Below are 23,775 nucleotides of genomic sequence, written 5' to 3'. Positions count from 1 at the left end.
ACAGGCGTTGGGTCCTTTGCATGTGCAAATAAGGGGCCTAATGCCTGTTTGAGGCCGCCATGCCAATATTGGTTTACCCTGAGGCAGCAAACACCAGTTCTGGCTGCACTCAGTAAACCAAACCTTGAAACCCCCTGCTGCCTACAAGTTGAATTTTTGAAATTTAGTTTTCTGAATGTGGAGCCAGGAGGAACAATTTCCATTGACTTCAAACCTGGATAAAAGCAGGCACTGCATCATATGAGACAGGAAAGTGTCATGTTGAAGTGTTACCATTAGGGGTCACTGTAGATTCATCATTGCGCATTAATATTCTCTGCAAATTAAAAGGTGTTCAATTTATAGCTGCAAAATGAAAGTGTTTGTTCTCTGAAGCGAACATGAAAATAGCACCTTTTGCTAACCAATAATCTGATTCACAGGCAGAAACATAAAAAAAGCTATTGACCAAGATCAAATACGTTTTGATATAAGGCACAAAAGCACTTTAAAAGGATTCTTTTAATGAAAATGAGAGTTTGGTAAACCCATTTCAGTAACGGGAGAGCTGCATTATTTGTGTAATTGCAAGCACAGGTGACACAGTGATCCATTTGACATGATTTAGGTCAATATATCATGTGCTTGTGAACAAAATGTTTGCAAAATACTCTTTCATGAAGATTAACAGAACTCCAATTATATTGAGCTTGATGAGTCAGAAGATCTATGCTTAGGTTGTTCCAAATTATTGCCAGGAACACTGGGGGCGTTTCTGGGATCTTGGAGCACTGGGAAGGTGGCCAGGGATCTGATGTTACTGGGATGTAGCCTTAGAGTCTAACATTACTTTAAGGGTCAGGGATTATTATGGCTCTGGGAACACTGGAGAGGGAGGTTGTGTGGAAACTTTGCCCCTAGTTCTCTAAATAAACTGCTCCTCCAGGCTCCACATTAAAGTAAGCAAAAATGTTTTACTTATCTTTTTTCTGTCATTCACCTAGCTGACAGATGCCCACTGACATTTTGGTGACTTGTCAGTGGAGATTTCCCTATTCCAACATCTGTTTCAGCGCGGTGCCTCCTACAGAGGATATGTAGCATGTTTAAATAGGGCAAGCATCAATGCAGCTCTCAAAACAATCAGATTGAAGAATCTTCACTGAGACATGCAGAATTCAAACCAGGAAGTATAAAGCAGGAAATATAAATTAGATTTGAATCATGTACGGAAAGCAAAATAAAAATTGGTAAGTACAGATGGGAGTAAGGGAGAGAGGTAAAAGAGTTAGGCAGAAAAACTAATTAAAAAAAAAATCTCCAACAGTAATTTTCTTCTGCAGGAATGACACTGCATACTTATAAAATTATTTTTTAAGGGCCACAGAGTTTGTCAGCAGTAATTATCATTTATTATGCCATTAAAAACTCAATTACTCCTGAATGTACCAGCCCTAACTTTTTCAGATATTTTAAATGTGGAACTAATGGGCAAGTGCAGCAAATTCATGCCGTTGGATTCATTTCAATGTTCAGTCTATCAGCAAAGACTGCAACAGTGCACCCTGTGGAGAAGCAGAATATCCCTGACAGCAACTTCTGAATTTTCGCATTGAACTACACTTGTGCTTACTCCAATGGTTGTTGTCAGATTTATTCAATTATAATGGGGAGCACTGAAAGCTTCACTGTTATTCTTATCACAAATTGCAGGCCATGGTTTTCCCATGGTAAATATTGATTTGAAAAGTGTTACAGGTTTGTGGAAATGAAGAGTGTGCCTTATATAGGATTTTAAATGATATATCAATAACACCTTTTTAATTTTTATATTTTGGCAGCCTCTAAAAAGGTCAAAAGTGAAACAAATGCAGTTTCAAACTGACAGATAGATGATGGAATTGGTTAACATTTTGCTATCCTTTGCCAGGAAGCTATGGAAATTGCTGCATCGTTTGGACCTCAGCCTGTTAAAGCTGAGCTTTGCACATTCCAGTTTCAACAAAGAGATACTTTTTAACGAATCCCCAATGAGCTGCTGCTTTTTGAAAGTTTTTGAATATGTATTAATTGTAAATGATAGCCTCACTATTCAGTTACAAAAATATTAAAACAGGTATTATAATTGATGAAGTTTAAAAATGAGGCAGGTCCTGAAAATTCAAAGAAATCCCTCATTAGACTACTAATCTAACTCATATTTACAGACTAACATATTTGATTTCAAATCTAATTCACTATTTTCTGGGATGAGATTTAATTTGAGGCAGACTGAATGGTTGTTTCTTGCAGTTCAGAATATGGTGAAATAAAGTCCCATGAGACTGCAGGCATCAGTTACTGTGTTGCCATGGATGCAGTAAGTAGGATGTGAATGAGGTTCCTATAGGGATTCTCTTGGCTCCTTTCTGTATACCAGAGTTTATCATTGATGGATTAACCCTTCAGGTACCAAATGCTCTTCAACACTTTCTTTATAAATATATATATTTAAATTTCATCCAATCAATTATGAAAATGTACAGACCATAGAACACTTAATGAATATGGAATGAAAGCAATATTTGTAATTTTATGATTATAAACAAATATATTTTAGTAGTTGAAGCTACACCCCAAAGGATCAAATTATTACTGTGGATAGAGGTTAGATAAATAGAGGGTAGATGCCACACCTGGTGTGAAGAGAACAAAGAAAGTGAAGAGTGAAGGCAATCAAGTAAAGTTCATGGGTTGAGCAAATGTCACATCATAACTGTTCTGTTGTACTGTAATATTTTTCTCTTTCATTCTATTTCTGCCAGCTTTTTTCCCCAACTCATTTCCTCCTCAAAGCATTAAATTCTCATTTTTACAGGCACCAGTCACTCTCCAGCAACTAGCCTAAGTGACTGTACTGTATGTTTTAGCATTCATGTGGACTTTCAGAAGGGATCATTGGATAGCAATTAGAGGAGGAATGACCGCTAAAATTCCCCTCCTTAACTGAGGGGCATTGAGGTCAAAGATGGTGCCTCTATTGTCAGCTGGGTTAAGATCAACAGACTGAAGAAAAAAGCCTGGGTTAATCTTGATGCATAGCACAACAACACATAGCTGAACCAGCTGAGCCACCGATGGAGCTATGTTGTGCATTATTTATGCAAAAACTTATTTTGCATGAGATTCAGGTTAAAAATATTTTACAATTTATTTTCTAATTAGCACTATTTGCAGTGGCAGGTGAATAAATTGCTGAACTCCTGCGATATGGCTTTAGGATCAGGGAAAGAACTTAACAAAGATCAAGGCCGAGCAAAATTTGACCCATCTACTCTCGTATTTCAACTCAGCCATTTTCATTTCCAACTGTAGAAAAAAAAAACAAAGCAGGCAACATGGAAGTGATCAAGCAGAGAGGCGAGTTTGGAACAAAAGGAGGAAAGTTGTGCAGCACAATAAATAACATGTGAAAGGATGAATGACCTTCAGAGAAGGAAACTCAGATTTGAAGTTGAAGACAAAGAGGGTAAGCTGGCATAAAGAATCATTTGACAGAAATATAAAATTGAAGATGTTTTGGGATTTTACATTGCTTGCCTGTGCCTGTATTTATTTTTGGAATCATAGCTTATTCTGTTATGGGTTGAGTGATATGTGGTGCACAGAAACCTATTGAATCCATAGCATTGCTGATCATCAAGGCCAGATTCTCACTCAAATTTATGGGAAACCTCTTGGAAAGCACCAACATCAAACATATGAGTTAACCTGAACAGTTGTTTTCAATCAATGATTGCATGCGGTAGTTGCAATAAATATATCAGAAATCGACACAACATAGGCAAGCAAAATGGAAGTTTGCATCATCTTCCAGATTCTGTGGGCTTTTGAAAAAGATCACTGCAGAACATTGTCGATTTAATTGTTTAATTATTGATTAATTGTAAAGCAGTTGAGCTTTGGATCCTGGTTTATTTCTGATATGTTCTACAATAATTCAAGTCATGTGACCATCTTATGGGGGAGAATTTCTTCACTGTTTTCAGTGTAAGTCCAATGAAGATTCGGTGCAAATAATTATTTTTGGTGGCAAAATGGGGCAGAAACCTTTGCCCCTGAATTTCCTTGCAACTTTGGCTGACTGAATCCTGAATGAACTCATTTTGACATAAGGGCCAGTGCTATTGCAGCTCTGTGTTTCCTGCTTTTCCATCGCAAAGCACTCCGGAAAACTTAGACTGGGAATCACATCGTGCAGCTGTTGTGAGAATCATTTGAGGTAGGTGAGGAGTTTTGAACCTGAAGACTGGAGACTTTCACTAGCAGCTCCTGCAATAATTTGTTGCCAATCTGCCTACACAGACATGGACTTGCTTCCCAGTATTGCTGACAAATGGAAAATTTTCACCACCCCTCCCAACCCCATTCCAAGTAAGGGTTACTTATGTGCAAGTATGGTATGGGAATATCCTGCTATACAATTATCGTGCAGGAGAAGGAGAAGCAATAGTACAGAATGGAGCAATGGGTGCAGGGCAGAAACACTGCCATTGGTACTATGCTGTGCATTCTACAGGAGAACACAGTACATATCTACTAAAGGTTTTTACTTTGGGTTTTACTTTACCTGATAGCAGAAAACTTTGTGCTTATTTGCTCCCCAATGCAATAGACCCTGGAAATTGCATTGAATTTCTTAGCAATGTTCACCCAGACAACGTCGGCAGGATTTTCACTCAGAGGTGGGGTGGAGAGTGGAAGTTGGGACCATTTCTGGGTCCCAAACCTACCCCTGGGGAGAAACACTCATGTGTCCCAAGTTTCACGAGGGTGTTCCCTTAATTGGCATGGAGATGGGTTAGTCAGCCAATTAACAGCTGCAGCGGTTGGAACGGAAGCTGGACTACTCAAGTTTGGACCCGATTTAAAAAGGCCCTGGAAGCCATTACTGTGGCTGCCATTTCACTGCTGTTACTTAAGATTGGAAGTGCATAGAAGATTTGAATTCAAGAATGTCTCAGGAGAGCCTGATGCCTGAAGCCAGGGGCAGGGCAGCCCCTCGATTCTCTGATGTGGACCTGGAGGTCCTCCTGGAGGCTGTAAGGGAGAAGAAGGTGGTCCTTTTCCCAGAGGGTGGCAGGATGAGGCCACACACCCAGACTAAGCAGGCCTGGATGGACATAGCTGACACATTCAGCAGAAGAAGTGTGGTCTGCAGAGGTTGCATCTAGTGTCAGAAGAGGTTTAATGACCTGATACGCTCTGGAAAGGTGAATGCTTCCCCAACCCTCAGGGCAGGCCTCTGGGTATTCACTTCCTGGCAGACACACCAGCTGAGGAACCTGAAGCCCATGCTGCTCCTGAACATGGGAAAATTAAAAAAACATATTAATTTTTTTTCTTTTTTGTTTTTTCCCTCTCTTAATCTAATCTCTTTTTCCATCGCTTGATTTCCCTTTCTGTTCCTGATTCGACATTGAATTCACCCACTAATTTACACTTCTGTCTCCGTCCTTCAGCTGATCATTTCACAAACCTTCAATCTAATGGGTAATGCAATACACATTTATTTGCCCTGTTCACTCAGTTTCCAGATGCTCTGTGGAGGGTACTGTACCATTTCCATCTCGCACTTCCAGCAACTTGCAGCGCAAAATATCATGGAGATTAAATGGGCAACGGCAAATCCAACTAACAGGTGGCACCATTCGCGGACCGTTTAGAGAAAATTTTGAGCCATTACTTGAGGAAAGCTCCCAGCCAACAGTGACTAATACTTTCTGAAGAAGTCTGTCCATATTGACTTTGCTCCTACAGTTGCATTTTGTTTTATTTGGTACATTACCTCATATAACTGACATAGTAGTAAAGAGCTCTTTATGAACTTCCCAATGATTCACTGGATAGATGTTACTTATGGTGTGTACTGAGATATACAAATGTGAAAGGTTCCATTTCAATCCCTGTAGTGATTGAGACTACGCTGGCATAAAAAATGTGCTGTGGGGAATAATAAATTGTTGGTGAATTTGTTTTGTTTCCTTTTTAAAATTTTATTTTTGAGGAATGTAGGATAAGCAATTCACAAAATCTGATCAAGAATCTTGAAAGGTTAACCTTATTTAATATATCTTGGTATGTTTTGATGTCATTTTGAATGCTTAAATTCAAATTTTACAGATGTACCTTAGGTGGCCAAAAATATTATTTTAACTCTTTAAAGACAATTTTAAAAAGCAAAATAGGCATTCTGATTTATTGTGTTTCTTATTTGCATCAACATGAGAAGCACGTATATAAAAAAATGTCGAGAGTGCACATCCTGTGCTATGTGGGAACTCCAGGACACTTCTCATGTCCTGGATAACCATATGTGCGAGAAGTGCATCAGTTGCAGCAGCTTGAGCTTTGGATTTCAGAACTTGAGCAACAGCTGACCTCACTGCAGAGCATCCATGAGGTTGAGACCTTTGTGGATAGCACGTTTTTAGATGTGGTCACACTGCAGCTTAAGATTATGCAGGAAGAGAGGGAATGGGTGACTGGCAGACAGTCAAGAAGCAACAGGCAGGTAGTGCAGGAGACCACTGAGTGGGTCGCACATTCCAACCGGTATTCAGTTCTGAATACTGAGGAAAGTGATGATGAAAGTGCAGCTAGAGCCAAGGTCATGGCACCATGGCTGGCTCAGCTGAAAAGGGGTGCACAAAGAATACTGGAAGAACGATAGTGGTAGGAGGTTCAATAGTCAGGGCAACAGACAGGCATATCTGTGGCCACAGATATGAATCCAGGATGGTGTGTTGCCTCCTTGGTGGCAGGGTCAAGCATGTCACTGAACAGCTGAAGAGCACCCTGAGGGGGCAGGGTGCAGTCGTGGTCCACATTGGTACCAATGACTTAGGTAGGAAGAGGGATGTGGTCCTGCAGAAAGAGTTTAGTGAGCTAGGTAAGAAATTAGAAAGCAGGACCTCAAAGGTAGTAATCTCTGGATTACTCCTAGTACCATCTACAAGTGAGTACTGAAATAGGAGAATAGTGCAGATAAATGTATGGCTGGAAAGATGGTGTAGGAGGGAGGGCTTTAGATTCCTGCGACACTGGGACCATTTCTGTAGAAGGAGAAGGTGGGACCTGTACAGGCCGGATGGGTTGCATCTGAACAGAGCTGGGACAAATTTCTTTGTGGGACAGTTTGCTAGTGCTATTGGGGAAGGTTTAAACTAACCTGGCAGGGGTGTGGGAACCAGGAAGAAATATCAAAGAGGAATACCAAGGTGCAGAGAATACTGGGAAGAGAGTCAAAGAAGAGGTAGTTTGGGCACAGTCAATGTATATTCCCTTGAAGGGGAAAGGTAGGGCAAATAAATCCAGAGCTCCCTGGAGGACAAAAGAGATAGAGATGAAGATGAAGAAGAAAAAATGTGTTTATGATAGGTGTCAGGTAGATAATGCATTGGAGAACCAGACTGAATAAAGAAGGGTCAGAGGGAAAGCAAAAAGGCAAATAAGAGAAGCAAAGGGAAAGTATGAAAAGAGACTGGCAGCTAACAAAAGGGAATCCCAAAGTCTTCTAAAGGCATATAAATAGTAAAAGGATGGTAAAAGGTGGAGTAGGACTGATTAGGAACCAAAAGGGGGATTTTACGCATGGAGGCAGGGGGAATAGATGAGGTATTAAATGAATAATTTGCACCTGTCTTTACCAAGGAAGAAGATGCGACCCAAACCACAGTGAAAGAGGAGCTAATTAATACATTAGTGTGACTAGAAAGATTTAAAATTGTTAAGGAGGAGATATTAGATAGAATGTCTATACTTAAAGCACCAGGGCCAGATGAGATGCATCTAAGGATACTGAGGGAAGTGAGAGTGGATATTGCAGAGGCACTGGCCATAATTTTACAGTCTTCCTTAGACTCAGGGTTGGTGCCAAAGGACTGGAGAATTGCAAATGTTACATCCTTGTTCAAAAAAGGATGTAAAGATAACCTCAGCAATTATAGGCCAGTCAGTTTAACTTCAGTGGTGGGGAAACCTCTAGAAACAATAATTGCGGACCAAATTAATGGTCACATGGACAAATGCAGGTTAAGTAAGGAAAACCAGCACGGATTTGTTAAGGGAAAATCATGCTTAACTAACTTGCTGGAATTTTTCGAAGAGATAACAGAGAGGGTTGGTGAGATCAATGCTATTGATGTGGTGTAGATGGACTTTTAAAAGGCGTTTGATACAATGCCACACAACAGACTTGTGAGCAAAATTATAGCTCATGGAATAAAAGGGACAGCAGCAACTTGAATAAGAAATTGGCTGAGTGACAGGAAACAGAGAATAGTGGTTAATTGATGTTTTTCGGGCTGGAGGAAGGTTTGTAGTGGAGTTTCCCAGGGGTCAGTGTTGGGATCCTTGCTCTTCCTGATATATATTAATGACCTAGTCCTTGGTGTACAGGGCACAATTAAAACATTTGCAGATGATACAAAACTCAGAACAATTGTGAACTGTGAGGATGATAGTGTAGAACTTCAAAACGACATAGACAAGTTGGTGGAGTAGGCGGACAAGTAGCAGATGAAGCTCAATGCGGAAAAATGTGAAGTGATTCATTTTGGTAGGAAGAACGCGGAGAGACAATATAACATAAAAGGTACAACTCTAAAGGGGGTGCAAGAGCAGAGGGACCTGGGGCTATATGTGCATAAGTCATTGAAGGTGACAGGACAGGTTGAGAGAGCGGTTAATAAAGCATACAGTATCTTGGACTTTATTAATAGGGGCATAGAGTACAAGAGCAAGAAGGTTATGTTAAACTTATATAAGACACTAGCATGGCCTTAGCTGGAGTATTGTGTCCAGTTCTGGGCGTCACACTTTAGGAAGAATGTGAAGGCATTGGAGAGAGTACAGAAAAGATTCATGAGAATGGTTCCAGGGATGAGAAACTTCAGGTATGAAGATAGATTGGAAAATTTAGGACTGTTTGCCTTGCAGAAGAGAAGGCTGAGGGGAGATTTGATGGAGATATTCAAAATCATGAGGGGTCTGGACAGAGTGGATAGGGAGAAACTGTTCCCACTCATGAAAGGATCGAGCATGAGAAGGGACAGATTCAAAGTGATTGGCAAAAGAAACAAAAGAGACATGAGGAAAACCTTTTCATGCAGCGAGTGGTTAGGATCTAGAATGCTCTGCCTGAGTGTGTGGTGGAGGCAGATTCAATCGAGGCATTCAAAAGGGAATTAGACTGTTATATGAAAAGGAAGAATGTGCAGCGTTACAGGGAGAAGGCAGAGGAATGGCATTAGATGAATTGCTCATTCGGAGAGCTGGTGCAGACATGATCGGCTGAATGGCTTCCTTCTGCGCTGTAAAATTCCTGTGATTCTGTGATGTTTACAATTTTGTGCAAAAAGCAAATTGAACAAATCTTCCTATCTAATGATACTAAAACCACTTCTCAAACAGAAATGTTCAAAAGTTAACCAAAGTTTCAGTGCCAGCTTTACGGTGCTGAGTAAGACTCCAGGCATAATTGGCACCCCCTCACCCACAGGATCATTTACCCATTCCTTGCACTGAAGCTTGAGGAGGTACAGTAGCGTAGATGAGGAATTGACATTTAGTGAGATACAGAGCACAAGGAAGATGCAGGATGTAGATATAGAAATGGATATAGCTAAGCAGAGGCTTAAGACCTATCAGCCCCTGGCTATAGATGATAAGCTGAGGGATTGTGCCATGAACTGAAGGATGGTGGTAGAGAATCAAAGAAATGTAGATTCTGCTTGTCCTCTCTAAAGATGTGTTGCAGATGGTCAGTAGTGGAGTCCACTGCCCTGCTGTCCGCAAACATCTGAGAGGGTTTTACCTCATTGCAGTAATCCTGGAGAGACTGTCAGTTGCAGGAAGTTCTTCAAACCTTCGCCCACTTCATTCGCGATCAAGGCAATTCAGTCAATTCATTATAAATGTACTGAATGAAGGACTATAGATCTCGGAGAACCATTTGGAGAGGCCCATATCAACCAGATTACAAAGTATACACGGCAGCACCTCACAAAGACTAGAAGATATTTGGTGGGCTTTCTCTCTCAGGGATTTAAGGATCTTTCTGATTCTGTGAGGTCTGTTCTCCTGATGACTGTTGTAACCAGAATCCTTTTCCTGGTAATAGTGGAACAAGTCATATGCTTTCCTTCTTGGTTGCAGCATGAAGGAGGAGCCCATCAGTTTTCCACAGAAGCCTTCAACTTCTAGACTGCCAAAGAGCCTATGACAAGAGTTAACCTACCCCATGCCCATCAAGGTCTTGAGGAGCCTTGTGACAGTCACATCCATTCCAAGTGATTCATAATATTTATAATATTCATAATATACTGCAGCCATCTACATCTCAGACTCCAGGCCCTTAGATGGCATGCAGAAATGTTAGAATACGGCCGATAAAAGCTTGTGTGTTTACAAGGGGTGTGAATGGTGTGAAAGCCAAGTTATGTTTTTGTAAACAATTCCAACAAATCACTGGACTGATTGTTGTTTGGTTCTTTTGTAAGAATCAGGGAACAGGAAATGTGTTAATCTTGGGGCTCAATATTATGATGTGATGGCCAGCTCTGAGGGACAAGGATTTTAATTAGCCCATAGAGTAGTGAGAAGAGGCTGTTGTTTGATGAGCTGAGAACTCAATAAAAAAATTATTCTATGTATCTGTAAAACTGTCCTGAATGAGGCTTGTCGGCTGTCTAGCAATGCTATCCACTGCACCTGCTTCCTGTTCTTCATGGTCCTGGCTTGCAGCCTCAATAATGTCAATATCAGTCTCTCTGACATCCACTACGATATTTACCATCAGTCATTTCCTGATTGCAAAGTCCTGATGCACAGAACAATTCGCGTAAATAGTGCTGGACCCATTCTGCAAAGCATCTTGTACTTAACCAAATGCTGGAAATTTATTTCAGCATCCCACTGGCTTGCTCAATTCTTATTCTTAACTGCATGTATACTTCATTGTAGTACTCCTCTGCAGCACTGGTGGTCCAACGATCTGCTGCCATGGGCCTTGTCATCCACTGTTCTTTGTCCCTGTTGCTGAAGTAGAGCTGGGATACTGGACTGCTGAACTAGAAGGCAGCTCCCAGCATATTATGAATTATAGCAAGAAGCTATGCCTGTTGTTGCAAATGACCTGCATATTTAGGGAATGGAAGCCTTTGCAATTCAGTTAAGAATAGTGGTTTACATTTGGGGCATGCAGTGCCACATGGCTGAAATCAATAGCCTCCAGAACTCTGGACAATTAATCAATTCTGTAAGAAAGTATGGCCCTCTCAGTCAAAAAGGGCCAGCACTTTTTTGTATAGACTGAGCAGCTTGGCAAAGAGGGCTCTGGTTATTTGCTTATTCTGGAAAGTACAGTAAATTAACAGATGTGGCTAAAGTTTCTTGTGGCTCTCTGGAATAAGCCTATACCATAAAAGTTCAGAGCTGTTGTTATTTTCTCTACCGCAGTCGCAATTGTCCACGCTGTGAACCTTGATTGAAGGGCTGGCTGCAGCAGCCAATGGAACTCTACCAAAGCTTTATGACTGACATGCAGCTCACTGAAACATAGCTTGTGAAAGGTCTCAGAAAGTTCACCTCGATCAGTATACATCTGGCTTGGTGAATATTGCTGGGATGGTCTCGCTCTTTTCTCGTGTTGCTTTAATAATCTGGATTTCCTTACAGTTTCCCTCTGCTCCTCTTCCTCCTACATGTACCATAGTGTGCATATGAAAATAACAGACAGGAAAAGACATACAGGCCGGTTCAGCACAGTTGTGCATCACAATACATACAGTCCCCATCCACCAAGTTGATGGTCCTCCAGGTTTGTACACCATATCCCTGTGAAGCAGATGTCCATCCCCTGTCCCGCACATAGTCTATCGTATCCCTGAATAGTGCGAGGCTATCGGAGATCTTCCTGACTGGTATGGTGCAGGTCTGATCTGGGTGAATCACCAGTTCCAGAGCAGACTTGACCCGATTGGTAATGACCTTGGACAGAATTTTGTAGTCCATGTTAAGCAGTGAAATGGGCCACCAATTCCTGATTTCCTCCCTCTCCCCCTTCCACTTGTACATGAGGGTGATGATGCCTTTCCTCATGGATTCTGACATGCTGCCAGCCAGAAGCATACTCTCATACACTTCCAGCAGGTCTGGGCCGATCCAGTCCCACAGAGTCGAATACAACTTGACCGGTAAACTGGTTTTGGGAGTTTACTTGTCTTGAAGGTCCCTAAGGCCTTGGTCAGCTTGTCCAGAGTTAGTGGTTTGTCCAGACTCTCCTGCATACCATCATCTAACACTTCTGTGATAGAGAACAGGAAGGACTGGGAGACCATGCCGTCTGTGGGCTTGTCATACAGCCCGGCATAAAAGGATTTGCTGCTCCTTAGTATGCCAGGCCGCAATGACGTTATTGAGTTGTCTTCTTCCTTCAGGCTGATGATCACAGAGCTCTCTCTGTGTACCTTTTGGAAGAAGAAACGTGAGCACATCTCATCCTGCTCCATGTAGCAGACTCTGGACCGGAAGATGATCTTGGAGGCCTCCACAGCAAACAGCAAGGCCTGCTGGCTCTTCACCTCTTGGAGATCCTCTTGACCTCAACCTTCATTGACTGCAACAGGAGCAGATTATGCATTCTTTTCTGGAGTCTGGACATTTCCCTCTGTCTCTGTCTCACCTTCCGAACAGCTTTGAGGATGAAGAACCTCTTGATGTTCACCTTGATCGCTTCCCACCAGTGTGTCAGGGATTCAAAGAGGGGTTTCATGGTTCTGCAACCTTTGTAATCTCTTTTGAGTTCCTCAACCATTTCACGTTCAGCTTTCTTGTCCCTCTACCAACCCTCTGGTCATCCTCTAAGTGACAGTCGGGCAGTAGTAGGCAGTGGTCAGAGAAGAACAGTGGCTTAACCTCAGTGGATCTGACTGTGAACGTTCAGGACACAAACAAGCAGTCTATCCTGGAACGGATGGACCCATCTGGCTTCGACCAGGTGTATTTATAGCGGTTCGTCTGCAGGGTTGCTGAAGGCATCGAGCAGCTTAGCATCTTTTACCGTTTCCATCAGGAGTCTGGACGTGGCGTCCATTTGGCTGACGGACCTGCTGGAATGTCCAGCTACATCGATGATGCAGTTGAAGTTACCATCTAAAATGACTGGTCTGGACATGGCCAGCAGCAGTAAGAGGTCAGCCACTCGCTGTTTTGAACTGGGGTGTACATGTTGATTAACTGGAGGGGAGTGTTTTTGTACATTACGTCTGCTACGAGGAGGCGACTACCCACCCTCCTTAATTTTGGAAATGGGTAAAGTTTGTCTCCCTGCAGCAGAATACCCGGGCCAGAGGAACAGGAATCATATTCCCCCTACTAGATCGATGGGTCGTGGGACCGCCAATACAACCATTGCCTGTAGGTGCTGATGTGTGATATTCCGCAACGTTGCAACACATTGTTTAGTGGCCTTAACACTATGCACGTAAATGGAGTCAATCTTTAAACCCATTAAAGCTGTATGTTGCTTACCAGTCCAGCTGACTGTGCTAGCCCCACCCCTTGTGTATGTTCCTGCATGACCATAGTGTTCACAAGCTGTTGCATTGTTGTTGGGTTGAGAAAACTGTCCTGGTCACCCAGGGGAGGGTTGTTTCGCCGGGGTGACATCAGAGGGGCAGGGGGGTTCGGACTCCCAAAACTGCACAAAGTTTAAAGTACTATCCTTCCCACCATCTCCTACACTCATGACGTTAATTTGACCCCATTCACCAACCCCCCCCAACCCACCACACTGATAAACTTACCTCCTCACCCTCTCCTATCAGTGTTACGCCTCGTTTCCCTGGACAAGGATCTGAAGGCACGGGAGTGCTGGTCGCTGGTCAGAAGATCACGGCGGGCCCCCAAGATTAAACGTATGTATATGTAAATGGATTATTTTTATTAATTTGAATATGATGATTGTGGTCCCATCGCCGAGTGGTGGGGGGCCGCCACGATGCCTTGCCACTACTGGGAGGACTGTGCTGGGCCCTGCCGGCATTGTGATCCATGGCAGGCCTCATTTTCCTTTTATTCCTTCCTGGGATGTGGGCGTCACTGGCTAGGACAGTGTTTATTGTCCATCCCTAATTACCCTTGAGAAGGTGGTGGTGAGCCGCCTTCTTGAACCGCTGCAGTTCATGTAGTGTAGGTACAGCCACAGTGCTATTAGGAAGGGATTTCAAGGATTTTGACCCAGCGACAGTGAAGGACCGGTGATATAGTTCCAAGTCAGGATAGTGTGTGGCTTGGAGGGGAACTTGCTGGTGATGGTGTTCCCATGTGTCTGCTGTTCTTGTCCTTCTAGGTGGTAGAAGTCGCAGGTTTGGAAGGTGCTGTCGAAGGAGCCTTGGTGAGTTGCTGCAGTGCACCTTGTAGATAGTACACACTGAGGCCACTGTGCATCAGTGGTGGAGGGAGTGAATACTTGTGAATGGGGTGCCAATCAAGCAGGCTGCTTTGTCCTGAATGGTGTCGAGCTTCTTGAATGTTGTTGGAGGTGCACCCATCCAGGCAAGTGGAGAGTATTCCATCACACCCCTGACTTGTGCCTTATAGATGGTGGACGGGCTTTGGGGAGTCAGGAGGTGAGTTACTCAGCGCAGGTTCCTAGCCTCTGACCTGCTCTTGTAGCTACGGTATTTATTTGGCTATTCCAGTCCAGTTTATGGATGTTGATAGTGGGGGATTTAGCAATCGTAATGCCATTGAATGTCAAGGGGAGATGGTTAGATTCTTTCTTGTTTTGGATAGCCATTGCCTGATACTTGGGTGGCGCGAACGTTACTTGCCATTTATCAGCCCAAGCCTGGATATTGTCCAGGTCTTGCTGCATTTCAACACGGACTGCTCCGGTATCTTTGAAGGAAGGTTATTGATGAAACAGCTGAAGATGGTTGGGCATAGGACAATACCCTGAGGAATTCCTGCAGTAATGTCCTGGGACTGAGATGATTGACCTTCAACAACCACAACCATCTTCCTTTGCGCTAGGTACAACTCCAACCAACGGAGACTTTTCCCCCTGATTGCCATTGAGTCCAGTTTTGTTCCTTGATGCCATACTAAGTCAAACGCTGCCTTGATGTCAAGGGGAGTCACCCTCACCTCACCTCTTGAATTCAGCTCTTTTGTCCATGCTTGAACCAAGGCTCATCCTAAGCTATCTTCCGGCCTCCACTGCCACAGATCCCAAATCGTGGGCTCCTTAAAATCCAGCCCTGTGTTTCAGTGTTCACCACATGAAACAGCTACCTGTTCCATAGGTCTACTATTCTGTGGGCAAAGAAAAACCCTGGGCACAATTTTATGTTTTGGGTCAGGACCCCACGTCGAGGTCAAATGTCGGTCCTGACCCTACACTCTGTTGGCAGTGATTTTCCCTGACTTGTCCAATTATTGGCTAGAGGGCAGGCTTGTCATCCAATTAAGGATGGTGGGCAGGGTCTCAAAGCTGGAGGGCCAATAGGAGGCCCTACAGTGCAGAAGAAGCTGCAGCCTGATGTTTCAGGTAGGATAGAGTGCACCTCCATCTTGAGACACCCTCTCCTCAACTTCTTACACTTTTAAATTAAGAATAGCCTCAGCAGCTGGGCCACCATTGTGGAGGGGGCATTCCATCCATAGGTAGCTTGCAGCCACAGCTGAGCCCAGGCAGGTGTGGAGAGCCTCAAAGCCTGGCTGGAGTGCTGGCCTCCTGGTCTGCCCCCAGGAGGCGGCCTCCAGACAGCTGGCCTAGTTTCTGATACTGTGGGGGGCTCAGGGCCAACTGGAAAATTCCAGTCAGCCTCTGTAAACAGTCAATTAAGGCCAATTAACTTACCTTAATTGGCTATCCAGTGCTTGCGGGCAGGTAGCCCTTCTGCCGTCTATCCCACCTCTAGGAAAATGGTGTGGGGCAGGATGGTGCTGGCAAACCGTCATACTGGCCGGTGATGTGAATTTTTGCGGCCACCCCAGGGGTCAGCAACATGTCCGTACACGGACACCAATGTCCGTGGTAACATTTTTGAGGTCCATGGTAATTTTAAATATCTTGTTCGAAGCCTTTAAACTTGCCTTTTAAAATAAACTAACAGGCTAGATTATGTTAAAACACAAGTTTAGAGGCTTGGAGCAAGACATTTAAAATTACCAGGAGCGAAAGTAAGAAAGGATTGTGAACATTGGGGCATCGGGCTTGGTCAGGGTTGTCCAACATACAGCCCTTCCGCTGCCAATCCTGCGTGATTGACAGCAGGTTGCCCGGGCAGGGTGAGTGCTGATTGGCGATTTGCGATACAGGCGCGCTGGGATTGGCTGCCCTTGCTGATTTCAGGAGGTTCAGGGAGTGAGAGAGTGAGTGGAAATGCTGCTGCAAGGGAGAGGAAGAGAGTGGTCGAGGAGAGAACAGGTTAACAGAGTGTTTTGTGAGTGGTCTCCCTTGTCTGCACCACTTGCTATAATTGCTCAGATAATTCTTCTCAGTACTGGTGCATGTTCAAAAGTCCTGCAACTACACTCTCAACATGTATTGAACTCCCTTCAACGACTGCTAAACAATGCAGAAGGTTGTAATTTTATGAATGTTGTATTCTTGAATCACATGCTGAAAGGTAACCGTTTCCCATGGAACTTCACTAAAGAGAATCAGTGCCATCAGAAAGGAAGAGAATTTCAGAGAAAAATATTTTTTAAAAAACCTTATACCAATCTGTAATAATCAGTAATAAAAACAAGAAATGCTGGAAATACTCAGCAGGTCTGACAGCATCTGTGGAGAAAGAAGCAGAGTCAACTTTTCAGGTCAGTGACCCGTCATCAGAACTGGCAGAGACTAGAAATGTAATAGGTCACTGACCTGAAATGTTGACTGTGCTTCTCTCTCCACAGATGCTGTCAGACCTGCTGGGTATTTCCAGCATTTCTTGTTTTTATTTCAGATTTCCAGCATCTGCAGTATTTTGCTTTTATTTTAGTGTAATAATCAGCAAAACAGGCCATGGTTTTATTTTCTAATAATGCAATTAAAGTTATGAAATTGAAACTTAAATGCCAACCTGCAGGCTAATTAGGCTGATCCAAAGACTTTTTTCCCTATTTCTTATTTCCTCCACCTCCCCAAAATTTGAGGGTTTCCTCAGCTACTGGTGATGTGATTAACATAGGTGGTGCACATTCCTATACACTAGGATGGAAGTTGATTTGAGCTTTCTGATATAGTAAAAGTTTTAAAAACCGAACTACGGAAGCTATTATTACAGGTTTCTGGCAGGTTCCTAAAGTTATTATCACACCAAGTTTAAAACATGGTTTATAAAAGTTTTATAAAACTTAAAAGATTAGTATTTATTATAAAAATGATTATATAAACAGTAAAGCAAGGACTCTATTGCTGAGTGCTGTAATTTGATTATTTAGATTTCAGGGAATACTGTGATGAACTGAAGCTCTATTTTGTCAACATAAATAATTCACATTGGCATTGCATACTGTTTTGGTTGCTAGCTGGTTAATACAGTTGTGCTACTCACCATTGATGTTTGTATGCATAGCTACTTTATTTATATGGAGAAATAGGTTTTAAATCGGTCTGTGTTTGATGGCAGTAGGTTGGCTATACACTTTATATACAGATTAATTGCCTCCATGTCCAAGGGTGAGTCAATAATTTTGTCAAATGTTTGTGGTGCAATAGTTTGGTGCCTATCGCTGACCTGCCCACCTCCATACTTGCCCCCAGATGGGGGTGAAAATTCTGCTCCCTAAGATTCAACTTAGTTCTGCCCTTTTCAAACTTGTATGACCTCTGGTCTTCCCTAACATATACAGTTGAAATAATTGGTCTACATAAACGCAATCTATCCCCTTCATTATTTCATAAACCTCGATCATATCACGGCTAAGTATACCCTTCTCTAGAGAATAAAGACCCAGATCATTAAACCTATCCCGGTAACAAGGAATTAATCATGTGGCCCTCGTCTGTACCCTTCTGAAGCCTCAATATTACTCGCCATGTGAGCAGCCCAAAACTGGACACTGTACACTAACTGAGTCCTAACCAAGTTTTGCACAAGGATAAAATGAAATGCCTTATTTTGTAGTGAATTGCCCTGTGAATATATCCTAGAACCCGTCTCACTTTAGCTATAGCTCCATCGCTTGGTCATGAACCATAAGTGATTGATGCACTAAAACACTCAGATCTTTTTCTTTCACTACTGGCTTTAATTTTTTTTTCCTGGTAGGGTGTATGTATGCTTAGCATTTGACCTACCCACATGCATGACACTACACTTTTCTAAGTTAAACATCATTTACCAATTATACCTAACCCTCAGCACATCTTGAGCTGCTTGCAATAGTTGAGCATCCTCTGCAGTCCTAACTCTCCCATGTATTTGGGATTGCCATTTTGCAGCCAGTTCTCTAACTCTCTTTCAATACCATGCTCTCCAAGGATAATGTGTAACCTAGGTGAAGACGTACTGCATACATTAGTGATTGACTAAAAGTTACCACGAGCGATCACCCTTTAGCAGTGATCCATTAAACAAGTACTTCTGAGATTGTCCTGGCAAACCGCAAAAGGTGGCAGTCATTCACAAGGGTGCATAGAAAATCATGGAACTGATTCTGATGAAAGGTCATCGACCTGCAACGTTAACTCTATTTCTGTCTCCACAGATGCTGCCTGACTTTGAGTATTTTCAGCATTTTCTGTTTTTATTCAACAGCAAAATCCAGGCCACACTCACATAAGTGGGTATGCTATAGGAGTCAAATGCTAGCATGAAGAAACTTAATGTCTTCTTTGGTTCCTTTGCAGACCTGAAATCGATGATGTTCACAGAGCATGCATCCTAACCAGGAGGCCCGAGGCTGGCTTGAAACTGGGCCTCAGACCTCATTATTATTATTATTATTGGGAGCTGCTGGCGTTTGTTGCACTTTAGACACAGCTCACCCATTACCAATGGATCAATTTTGGGCCACTTGCCCAGCAGTGGCTCTCAGGCAAGTCACCGAAGTGAGATGGTGAGGGGAAGGACAATGGGAAGGGGGCCAATAGCGGTCTGGCAGCAGCCTGCAGGAGTGCTGTGGAGCTGGAAGGTGCACTCTTGTTCCTCCTGGTTTTACATTAAGCCCTAAAAAAAATTGCTGTGCTCAGGGCAGCCCAACTTCCCAGAGAGGTCCTAAAACACCAAACTGGTTGAATCTTAACCGCACTCTGAAATGCCCTAGCAAGCCCCTCAGTTGTAAGTGGCTCACCACCCCCACACAAGGGAAAGTAGGAATGGGCAGTAAATGCTGGCTTTGCTAGCAATGTTCACATCCAAAGAACAAATAAAAAAAGCATATGCAAGGAGCTTATTTCCTGACTCATGCACCTGAAAAATGGCCCAAACCAAAATCGGGTCAGATGTCTCAAGCGCCTTTGGGCACAGGACATTGGTCCCTGAAATTGGCCCTCAGTGCACCAGTTTTCCGTCTGCAAAGTAGGCGCAACAAAGTTCATATTCTACGTCATTATATAAGTTTTAGCACCTTTCTTCCTGCAGAGTGCAAAGAGGAAAAAATACAGAGATGATGTCAATAAAACATTTAAAGGAAGGAAAGCATAGGGGCGGGCTTTAGAATACAAAAAACATAACAAGAAAACAACCCAGAAAATGAGAGATGAAAGAATGCTGTCGACTCTCATGTTTGGAAAAGTTGCTATTTAATTTAATGACTTTTTAATTTTGCTGTACGTAATGCCATTGACAGCATGCTGAATTTTGACAGTTAAATTATTGAGTGCAGTCACAATGAAGGACTGCAGTGTCTTTCATGAAATTGCCTGAATTGAATCCATACAATTGAATCCATTTATTCTGCCCTTGTGACAGACATTGGTGAGAGCTAACACAGCTACCATATGTGCTGTTATCAATTCTATGCTTTCTGTGCAGGGTAGATATGGTCATCATCCTCCCACAGTTGCCAGTAAGCATGACTAACAATAATCTAATATGTCAGAGAGGAAAGGTGTTGCCTTTATTTTTAAAAGTCACAAGTATATAAAATAAAGGACATTATATGTTTGCCTCACTCTCAAAGTACAAGGCAGATTAGGCAGCTGGTGATGTATTAGTCATTGCTCTCTCTAATGCAAAAATATGTAACAGAGTTCATTTCAGAAATATATCTTGAGGTTTGGTTGGTAATTCACACAAAATATCTGCCACTTTGCACATACAAACCACCGACTTCAACATTCCCAAGCCTTGTCTATGCTTTCAATCTGGGGCCTTCTTTTTCAGACAGAGCACTTCCTCTTTGTTAGTACAAACTTTTACTATATAGCCTTCGACAAAACTTCTGAAAGAATACAGTGAAACACAATGGCCCAAGTTCAGGAAAAAGCCAACTAATTGTTAGTTAATTTTCTTTATAAATGGTGCAATTTATGGATGTCTGAGCACATCTTCTTAAGCAATCTGAAAGATCATTCACTGATTAGTTTGGGGATTTAAACCACAACTAGAGCCATGCATCCAAAAGCTTTAGCTTTAGATGGAACTAAGCAACCTGGAGCCAGTCACAGTCACTGTTTGTTGCCAAAATAATCCTGTGCGGGCAACCTGCCCATTAACTGCACTGTTTGGAGTCATGGCTGTGTCCTGATGCTGGGTTATCCATACCATCAGTCACAAAGCTCCCTTCATTTTTTTGATGAATTCTTAGCGAGCAGGAAAAGTGTCAGGCGCATCAGTGCAGGCTTGCTAAATGACTCCAACCCCAGAGATTGCATCTTACTGATGTGAAGCCAATTAATTTAACCTTTGTTTGGCTCCCAGGACCAATGGAAACATCTACTGGAATCAAAATTGCTTCATGGCTCTGAGTTCACTTAATTCAGTTTACAAACTGCAAATGTTACTCTCAGCTACTTATGAACATCAGAATAAGTTGCAATACTACTATATTAGAATTATGCCATCCTCTAAATTTGTCAGATATGTTTCCTTGTATAATCTGGCATAGGAATAAATACATATATACATTGCCGAAATAATATCCATTGGACTGTCAGCATTTACACAAATATTTTTTAAAAATCCTCCCCTCAGTTTTGACTGATACATGCCATAATGTGCCTGGATTATGGCTGCAGCTTTTCATTTCATTAAGTATGAACTGCTTTGCTATCTGTAGTTCCTTAGATGCTACTACTGCACTTAATTATGTCACATGGCCTGACCCAGTAAATATTTAGTACACTTTGTGGTACTGGGCAGGGGATAAATCTGCCAATATTTTGTCATTTTGGGCAACTTTGTTGTATTGCTTCGTGAATAAAATATGCATTTCATTTCATATTTCTTCCCAAACAATATACAGTTTGATCTTATGTGGTATATTTTCTTATTAAATCTTTCAAACATTTTGAGGACTTCCTAATATTGATACTTCTATGGTTCACTTAATGCTATTGAAGGACAACTATTTCTGTTGAACCAACTGCATCTGTTAACCACGATTCACTGGATAAATCTCTAGTACTTGCTTCCTCAAATAACAAAGATTAACAATTAGGAACTAGAACTACATAGTTAAGTCTCTGTCTACTAAAGCAGATTATTTTAGCTGACAGGTTTAACATTGTGTTAAGTAAGGTGCCATATGACATTGTCACAAACTCGCGCAGAGTACAGGAGTTGTAGATATACAGAAAATTTTTGAAGTGCTTGATGAACAAATAGAAAAAGACAGTCAGCAGGTCCTCAACATGAGATAAGCAGTGGATTCACTAGGGACTGGTGACTTTGAGTCTTTTCCAAAGGCTTGCCAGTTAGAAGCTCACAGGCAGCAAGTTCATGATACAAGGCATTCAATACCTCCAGGATGTGTGCCTTTCCTGTAAGAAAGAACCAGTTATTAAAATGCTTTTTATTAAAACAGTTTTCCGTTTTTGTCACCCCTCCTTGAGTTTACCCATCACGAGTTTTATTTTCTTCGCATGAGGAGGGTGAAAAGATCATTCCTGTACACATCTTCATAGACACAATAAAAGTTCTTCCTAGTTGACCCACAATGTTTGTATGGTGGAGAAAGGTGTTGTCAGATGTGATGACATAATCAAAAAACATTTCACAGTGGGGAAGAAGCCCAAGAGTCAATTTTACGCAAAATTAGGATTCAAACTCAAAGTTCTAGAGTTGTTTTAAAACTGACTCTTCTATACATAATAAGTATCTGAATCCAAATACATGAATTACTTTAAGGTGCAGTGAGTAATTATGTAGGTAAATGCAACAGACATTTTGTGTGCAGCAAGATCCTATAAATAACATCGATATGAATGACCAATTAATCCTTGATAAATCAACCTTCATGTCTGCTCCCATTGCACTCTATGCTCAGAATTCACTGCCCCCTCTCTCCTCCCTAAATCTCTCTCTACCCATATCCATGGCCAGCCTCCCTATCACTGTAAGTTCCTCCAGCTCTACACCACTCCCTAACTCTCTGACCTCTTGTGCAGCCACCCGCCCCACCCCCACCATCTCTGCCCCATCGTTGGTGACCATACTTTCAACTGCCTAATCCCCATGCTCTGGAATTTCTTCCCTAAACTCATCCCCTTTCTCCACCTCCCTCTTTCAAGACCCTCTTCAAAGCTCACTTCTTTGACTGAAAGTTTTATCATCTCTTTTAATATGTCTCTCTTTTGATTCTGTGAATTAATTGACATTTTCTACATTAAGGATGCTGTATAATTACAAGTTGTTGTTCTTGATGTAATCTGTTTTTTGACTAAAACACTGAAAATTTCTTGCTTATCATTAAAGAGTGCTGTGGGATCTTTAATGCCCAGCAGAACCATCAGGTCAGACAGGAACTTGGTTTAACATCTCATTTGAAAGGTGGCTCCTTTCAACAATGTAGTAATCTTTCTGCACCACACAGATTTGCTAGTCTAGATTATAAACTCAATCTTTTCAGTGGGATTTAAAAATACAATCTTCTGACTCAGAGGCAAAAGTGCTACTGAATCAAGTTGACACCATTGCAAGTATAGTCTGATGTCTTGGAGCTATTAGGGAAGGTTGACTATGTTGTCTATCAGTGATGCTCTTATTTTGTTCATAAACAGTATTTACTTTATAAACAGTTTTCTTTTTATTCAGTTACAGGCTCAGGGCTCTTTGTTGTTTTGGTCTTTCTAACATTTTCTCTTCCCCCTACTCTGTTCCTTTGGTGCAACTGTTACCTCTTTTCCCCCTTTCATTGAACAGGAGATATTCTCTATTGTGTTTTAAAAGCTGGCTACAGCATCTGGATCTGATGATAATCCTTTACAATTAGCACTGATTGGCAAGAAATTACATAAAAGCACAAGATTCAGTAAGGAAGGTAATGAAAGAATAAAATGACCAAACAAAATGAAAAAATGGTATGAAGGAAACTAAAGATGAGTGTGTTGAGTTTATATCTGGAATTCCCCACATACTGCGTTTCAAAACTCAGCTGTCCTGTGTTGTCAATCTTAAACACTTCTTATGGCTGTTTCAAGAGCAATATTGGCAGAAGCTGAGAAGCAGACTCTGTCTCAAGGATTGCGAATGGTGCATGGATTGCGGAGCCTAAATAGGTGCAGATGGGGGAAGCACAGTGCCAAAAAAATGAAAAATGACAGTGAAAGGAATTAAAAGAAAGCTTAAAGACGATAACAACATACTA

General features: G+C 42.1%; 1 protein-coding gene across 1 annotated transcript in view; it reads right to left on the bottom strand.

The window, feature by feature from the left end:
- Window positions 1-19,776: 19,776 nt before the first annotated feature.
- Window positions 19,777-23,775, bottom strand: part of efcc1 (EF-hand and coiled-coil domain containing 1) — a 116,228-nt gene continuing 112,229 nt past the window's right edge. Inside the window, exon 7 of the mRNA XM_068051808.1 lies at window positions 19,777-21,949. Coding sequence (XP_067907909.1) covers window positions 21,816-21,949 — 134 coding nt within the window. The 3' untranslated portion in view covers window positions 19,777-21,815. The remainder of the gene's footprint in view (window positions 21,950-23,775) is intronic.

This window comes from Heterodontus francisci, chromosome 19 (genome assembly GCF_036365525.1).
Source record: "Heterodontus francisci isolate sHetFra1 chromosome 19, sHetFra1.hap1, whole genome shotgun sequence".
Lineage (NCBI taxonomy): Eukaryota > Metazoa > Chordata > Chondrichthyes > Heterodontiformes > Heterodontidae > Heterodontus > Heterodontus francisci.
Note: the sequence above shows the minus strand (reverse complement) of the source record. Positions and strands in the feature narration are given on the sequence as shown.